A 7,382-nucleotide genomic window follows, 5' to 3' on the forward strand; every position below is an offset into this window, starting at 1 on the left:
CACCCATCAGCTACTAACTACCTCCACCAGTGCAGTTGCCTCCTCCCTGACCTCCTGCGTCCTCCCACAGCAGCCAGAGGGCGCCAGTGAGCACCCAAGTCTGGGCGCACCCCTCTCCTTGGAGCCTTCAGTGTGTCCCATCTCACCGCAAGAAAAGCTCTAATCCTCTTTGTGGCCCACAGGGCCCTGCAAGATCTGTCCTTGTCACCTCCCTTTGCTCATCTCCCACTCTCCCCCTGCTCGCTGGCCCCTTAACTGCTCCTTCTCGCACCCCAACACTTTTATGTTGGCTTTTCCTGTGGGATTCTCCCAGAAATCCACGCAGCTCCCTTCCTCAGTCTGGTCTGACTGTGAGCGTTACTTCTGAGCCCCTGTTCCTGGCAACAGCTCCCGCCCCTCGTTTGTTGTCCCTGGGTTTTTTTTTTCTTCCATAGCAGAAGCTACTGTCACTTTCACCCAGTGGGTCGTGGGGGTTTATGTTTTCTCCATACACAGGCTGAGTGTCAGCTCCCTGAGGGCAGAGATTTTTCTGTTTCTTGTTTTCCGTTCTGTCCCCTGTACCCACGTACGTGACCTTCGTGGTGGTCATCGTCATTGGAACTCGTAGGCAGGATGGGGCGGTTTGGGAAGTATGATTAAGCTGCCAGTTTTGGACCCAAACCCCCCTCCATGCCTTTGCTCCATGCTTTGGCTCAGAGTCCCCAGTAACCATCTGCCCAGTGGATATGACCTGTGACAGGAGGGGACTGCTGCCTGGAAGCTGGGACCAGAGGCTCTGGGATTTCCGAGTCCCAGTCCACCATCGCTCACCTGTTTTGGGAGGCCTGGGCAAGTGCCTCCACATTGCAGGAACCTGTCTCCCCATCTGTAAAATGAGCACGAGCAGAGGCTTAGAAGCTGAGGTCCAGAGACGAGAACAGGATTTTTTCTGCTCTTTGGGGGAAATTGCTCATCTGGTCTTCTGTGAGCTCTTGGCAGAGAGAGGGTGACGGGTTAGCCCCCCGCCCCAACCCTAGGGCCCAGCCTCACCGCCCTGTGGCTGCTCCCCCAGGACCTGGAGGTCGGGATCCGGAAGAAGATCGAGCATGACGTGGTGATGAAAGCGAGCTCCGGCCTGCCCAAGAAGCTGGCGCTGCTGCAGGCCCCCGCCAGGAAGGAGACAGCCTCTTCCTCCGCCACCAGGACGCCTTCCTAAGGACAGCAGCCCAGTGGAAGCCGTCGGCTCCGATCCGTAATCAAACCCGTGCAGGTGACCCCGCGAGGAGGAGCCAGGCTCTCCAGAGCCTCGGGTTACACACGCCTCAGGCTTCACTGGGGGCCAGGCCCGGGCGAGGTGATCAGCAGTTCTGAGATACGCTGGTCAGGCTCCAGGGTCCCCAGAACTCCAGAAGGGGAGGAAACGTCCACCGACGTCTGTGTCCCCCTCCCGCTCCTTGGGTCTTGTCTCCGCTGGCTTAACCTAGAACAATAAACCTGACCGTCTCCTCCATGCCGTTCACTCGCTCCTGTGAGCGGGCCGTTGCTGGGGCCAGCGACTCAGTGCCCGCACCTGGCTTCCACCAGAGACCAGCCTCTTCCCCGGGGAGGGACGGTTAGGCTCCTGCACCTCCAGCCCAGGAGCCAGAGGGGAGTCTCCGTCCCTCGCCTACCTGCACACCCCCCTCAGGCTTCCCTGGTCACAGGCAAGCCAGGCCTCCTAGGGAGCGACTTTCCCACCCGAATGACAGGTGCAGACTCCACTGCCGGTTAAACCAGAATGCACTGTCAGCTGCTCGAGGCCACCCGGACCCGTAAGTCCTAAAGCCTTGTGTTCACGCAGTGGCACCATGGTCCAGGCCCCGTGCCAGGCCAGCCCTGTGATGCCGGGTTAGGTCACATCAGCGTCAGCGAGCAGGGATCTGCACGACACCAGCAGGGTCCCCGTTCCCCGCCGCCCGTCCGCTGCCTCTGCCGCTCCTTCCTTTGGTCATTGCGGCGCCGCCGGGGACCGGACAGTGCCCGGGAGTCAGCCAAGAATCTGACAGCCAGCCTTCCGGCCACACCGCAGGTGCAGGTCACGGCCGATGGACGAGGCCACAGTCCTGGTGACACTGAGCTGCTGTCTGGGGGAGGTGATGGCACGGTCGCTGTGCGTGTCCTCTCCCGGCCTGCCTTGCCCGTCCCGCACAGGGGTGGTCAGACGTTTTTGAATGACTAAAATTGTTCTGCATGATCGTGAGATCATGACCTGGGCCGAAACCAAGAGTCACCCCGATGCCCCAAGTGTCCCAACTCTTGGTCTCCGCTCAGGTCTGGATCCGAGGGTTGTGCGTTCAAGCTCCACTCTGGGCATGAAGCCTACTTTAAATTTAACCCCCCCAAAAAAAGAAAGAAAAAAATTAGGACTTGTGGCATCGGGACCCAAGTGAGCTGGAAGGACTGTGGTTTGGGGTTTCCCCGGATGCAGTGAGGGAGCCAGAGGATGGAGGGCAGGGCTGGGGGGTGGGACTCCCAACACCTCCGGGCCCACTGGGGCAGCCTGGGCGCCCTGCCATCCACCCACAGCACAGCAGCTTATTCTCCTAAGTGGGTAGTGATGGCTGCTGCCTTTGGAGGTGAAGCTCCGATGTGCGCTGGGCATTTATTGTATGCCTACTGCATGCCCAGTACAGCTAGGTAGAGCTGAGAACCAGCATCTTAGTGGGGAGAACCGAAAACAAAGGAACTGGGGGCTGCCCCCTCCACCCCACCTCTGTCCGGCCTGCGTCCTGCTGTGGTCCCTCCCCCTCCGGATGCCTCCTCGAGGAGCCTCCCTCCGCCCTCAGCACCGCTCCAGACTTTCCTCCTTTGCTTCTTTGTCTGCTGCTGCGTCTCCCAACTCCTAGGACTGTGCACTGTAGGTGTTCATTGAAGGAAGTCCTGTATTGTTTCTTTTCTTTCTTTCTTTCTTTCTTTCTTCCTTTTTGTGTGTGTGTGTGTGTGTGTCATTTTGCATCTCAATGAATCAGTTCTGATTACGCAGTGCATCATCTCCCTACAACACACCCTTCCGGGTTAATCTGATTCATAGCATTGTCTTTGAACTCTGGGCTCTGTAAATTGTAAGCAATTGGTCGCAATATAAAACCACTCTTATCTGTAGACGTGCAAATTCCATCCGGTCTCCGCCAGAGGTTTCTTTGACAACACTCCTGCCTGTGGAAAAACAGCTTGCCCCCATCTGCCCACTGTTCTGCGCAAACAGCCCGAGAGGCAAAGTGCCTTTTCTCCAGACTCGGCTTTTGAACCGCGTAGACCATCTGCCCGGTTCCCACAGGAGCTCAATAAAAATTCTAACACGTGTCCATCTTTATATGACTGAGAGCCCTGATTTCTTCCTCTTTTGGAAATTTCTCAATTAACCTTTATCGGGAATCGGGGACGGGCAAGGACTGGGGGAAGAGGGGCTCCAAGTGTCCTCTGGTGCGTCCCTCAGCCACCAGGAGGCACCTTGAACCCAGGCCAGCCCCCTGAGGCCGGCGGGCCGGGGACTCCACTAAACCTGCTCCCTCGGTCCCTCTGACGCCAGCCCTTCAGAGGAGGACCCCAGGGGCGAGGAAAAGGCGTTCAGGCGCAATGGGTATGAGGTCTGGAATGTCAACCCGCTTGTTCCCCTTCACCCCACCCCCTCCGCTCCCCAAACAGCCTCACGGCCAGAGACGGGATTTTTCCCTCCCCGCTTTTCCACCTACCTGTCCTCGAAAGCCCCCGACTGGTGCTGAATCGGAGAGCTCCCCCCGCCCCCCACGCCTTGGGAAAATACCCACACCTTGAGTTCAGGGCCAGTTTCTGCCACTGCCTGGCTGTGTGACCTTGAGCCAGCCTGGTCACCTCTCTGAGCCTCGGTTTGCCTCATCCGTTAAATGGGGGATCTTAACACCCCTCCCTCTGGAGAATTCTGGAGCCGAGCGCTGTGAGAGCTGCTTTTGTCCAAAGAGGGGAGCCCCAGACTGGACAGCCAGTCAGTCTGCCTTCTCTTGCCGGCACCCTGGCCCTCCCCCCAGAGCCGGAGCAGCCCCTACCAGTGGCTTTTCAGATAGTTAGCCCTTCCCAAGTCTCCTCTCCTGCTCCCACCATCCCCCTCTGCCTGGATGCCTGACTTTCCTGGCAGGGCCGTGCCACTTAGCCCACGAACCTGTGTTCCAAGAGGGAAGCTAGAAATGTAAGAAGTAAATCTTGCCAGTTGGGCAGGCCGGAGGGGCTGCACCAGAACCAGGAAGTGAAACTGCTCAGGCTGGTTTCCTGCCTGAGTCAACAGGGCATGGGTCTGTGCAGGGGGGCTGGCAGAGGGGGGGGACCCTGGAAAAGTTGGGGTGGGGTGGCCACTGAGCTGGGGGCCCCTTATCCCCCTTCGTCTGAGCCTCCAGGGCCACCCTCTTTCCCACGGGCCTCAAAGACGTGGGTTTGGGGTCAGGAGCTGTGGATGCCTAGACAGTGAGCTCACGGCGGCCTGGCTGGCGGCAGAAATGGGGCTTCCATTTCTCTGAAGCCCAAGCTCACCGGCTGCATGGAGAAGGGAGGACATGTGGACGGCTAGGCCCCAGCTCCCAGCTCCTCAGTGTTGCTGGGAGGAGAGCAGGCCAAGAGATTCCCAGGGGGCCTTCCTGACTCCATATATGCTCCCGAGACCACTGTGTGGCCTTGAGTAACTTTCTGACCTCTGGGTCTCACTCCCCCATAAAATCAGGGAAATGGAATAGAATGTTGGTGTTTCCCAAACTCTGTGCATTTGATCCCCAGCCAGTGTGACAGAACCAGCCACAGGGGGCCCTCGCCTTTCCCTGCTGGGGACCTTGTGCAAGTCGCCTGGCCTTTCTGTGCCTGTTTTCTCATCCCTGAGGGGAGGATGACAATCTGAGTACCTACTGTTAAAGAATAACACACCCTCACTGTGCACTGCCCGACTCTCCCTCCTCCTGAGACTAGCCCACTAGGGCAGCCCGGGGGGGTGGGGGGGGCGGAACGTCTCCGGTTCAACATCTCAAGACCCCTCCCGAAGCATCCTCAGGGACAGGGACCTGGGCTTAGCTGACACAGCCACCAGTTGCCGAAGAGGACCACCGGCAAGGGTAGCCCCGGGGTCCTGTTGGCAGGGGAGCCCCTGAAAGCCTCCCATTGCCCAGCTATCCTCCCCCATCGGTCCATCTTGGCCTCGATTTTTCTGGCAGTAAGCCCAGGGCTTCCCAGCCTGGGTAACTTCAGGCAAGCACTTCCCTCTCCAAGCCTCAGTTTCCTCATCTGAGAAATGGAACCAATGAGCCCCACTTTGCAGCACTGTTGGAAGGGTCAGACATGACCATATGCAAGGGGCACCTTGGTGGCTCAGTCAGTTAGGCACCCAGCCCCTTGATTTCCGGCTGAGGTCATGATCTCACAGTTAGTGAATGTGAGCCCCGCGTCAGACTCCATGCTGTGTGGAGCCTGCTTGAGGTTCTCTCTCTCTGCTCCTCCCCAGCTTCCGCTTTCTCTGTCTGTCTTTCTCAAAACAAATAAATAAGCTTAACATAAAAGGTGATAATATGCCAAAATCCTGATACCAAATGAAATATAAACAAAAGGAAACAGGTGGAATTTGAATAATGTATTTTCTTTAACCCAAACTTACCTAAAATATTCCCATTTCAACACATCAATATAAATAATGCTTAGTGTGATATTTTGCCTTTTTTTTTTCCTACTAAATCCTTGAAATCCACTGTGTCACATGCACGGCACCCCGCAATTCCTCCTGGCCCCGTTTCAAGGGCTCAGAGGCCACTTGTGGCCAGTGATGACCCTACCGGGCAGCATAGGTCGCACGGAGTTTACTGAATGGTGGGTTGGGCACTGGCCAGAAAGCGCAGCTGGAAATTCCTGGAAGGAAAAAGCCAGTTTCAATATGGGGTGGGGAGACTGGGGACAGCAATCAGACCCTTTAAGGGCCAGCTTGGGTTTTTCCTGCTTTGTAGATATTTCCGCGGTACGGGAACAGAGTTTCAGTGGCTCAGTCCGTAAGTTACAGACTGACTGCTGTACGCCGGCTGCTGTTGGGCGCTGGCGGTGTAGCAGTGCACCACTTACACAACCTACCGCCGCTGGGGGTCTCGGTGGAGAGGAAAGAGATAGAAATTAAACAGCTGCTAAAAGAGATAAAGAAATGTAATGATAATGGCGAAAAGGTGGCGAAGGGGAAATGTCGGGTTTTCTAAGGACAGGCGAGAGGAAGGATGGCGTGGGCAGCGGGGGGTGGGGGAGGAGGGGTGGGGCGGGGCCGGCGATCAAGACCAAGGGCGGCTGCTGGGCAAGAGAGGGTGGGCCAGGACAAAACCGGTCGGAAAAACACTTAGAGGTGATCGGATTCGACGAGTATTAGTTAAGTCTTACGAAATTACCATTTTAATAGGTCAAAAATGGTCGAAAATCAGCAATTGCATATGACTCAACGTAATGTTAAGGGCATAGAATGGATTAGGGGTTCCTATCTTGGGGCTTGAATTGGGCTCTATTTCTAGAGAGCAGGTCTGCAGCCCCCATGGGGTCCACCAAGGAGCCTGTGATCCCCGCCCCCACTCCGGCCCTCACAACATCAAAACTTGACTCGGCGCCCAGAGACGCTAAAGAGTTTCTCGCATCACACAGCTCAGAAGGAGGAGGGGCCGAGCTGCTGCCCTGGAATCCCGCCGCTCAGTCTCGCTCCCTGGCCGAGCCCTGTTGATTGTCCCCTTGCGGAGCCCGGAAGCGACCCTCAGTAAACAAAGCCGTGTGTGGGCGCAGCCCCAGCTGCCCGGGGCGCGCTGTCCAGCCGGAGGGGGGCGGGAGAGGAATGTTGTGAATGAACCTAGGACCCGCCCCGAAACTCCGCGTTCGGCCTGCGCCGCGGGGGTCCTCCCACTGTGATTGGCCGCAGGCGCCCTATGATTGACAGCAAAGCCTGATGAGCGCTTTGATTGGGTCTCCCCGAAAAGACAGGCAGCAGATACAACGAAGGAACAGCGAGAATTTAGTGACGAGTCTGAAGGTGCAGCCAATGGTGGAGGAGGGCCTCGGAAACCAAGGGGGGGGCCAATGGGGACGGACGGCGGGGGCGGGACGACGGCGGAGGATAAAGCGGCTACTGAGGCAGCTTCATTGTTGTGAAGAGTCTTAAAGGGGCCGCATCACCCGGCCGGCCCGGCGCGGGGCGGGGGTGGGTGCGGCTGGGGTCCCGGGGCGGCCGAGCGCGGAAGACGAACTGGAAGGCGGGTAGGGGGCGCGGGAGCCGGCGAAGCCAAGCGGGCATCGGACCGACCCCCCAACAGGCCCCGCCCCGGCCCCGGTCCAGCCGATGGACCCCCCTGCGGCCAAGCGGAGCCGGGGCTGCCCCGTGGGACCGGAGGAGCGCGATG

General features: G+C 58.0%; 1 protein-coding gene and 1 long non-coding RNA gene across 2 annotated transcripts in view; both read left to right on the forward strand.

The window, feature by feature from the left end:
* The first annotated feature begins 1,200 nt into the window (after nucleotides 1-1,200).
* On the forward strand, nucleotides 1,201-3,331 carry LOC115273547. The gene is made up of 2 exons (XR_003900828.1): nucleotides 1,201-2,875; nucleotides 3,122-3,331. It is a non-coding gene; the product is annotated as an uncharacterized LOC115273547 (long non-coding RNA).
* Nucleotides 3,332-7,145: 3,814 nt separating this feature from the next.
* Nucleotides 7,146-7,382, forward strand: part of ZSWIM4 (zinc finger SWIM-type containing 4) — a 17,848-nt gene continuing 17,611 nt past the window's right edge. The window contains exon 1 of the mRNA XM_029917803.1: nucleotides 7,146-7,376. Coding sequence (XP_029773663.1) covers nucleotides 7,322-7,376 — 55 coding nt within the window. The 5' untranslated portion in view covers nucleotides 7,146-7,321. The remainder of the gene's footprint in view (nucleotides 7,377-7,382) is intronic.

Source organism: Suricata suricatta, chromosome 12, assembly GCF_006229205.1.
Source record: "Suricata suricatta isolate VVHF042 chromosome 12, meerkat_22Aug2017_6uvM2_HiC, whole genome shotgun sequence".
In the NCBI taxonomy this organism is placed as follows: Eukaryota; Metazoa; Chordata; class Mammalia; order Carnivora; family Herpestidae; genus Suricata; species Suricata suricatta.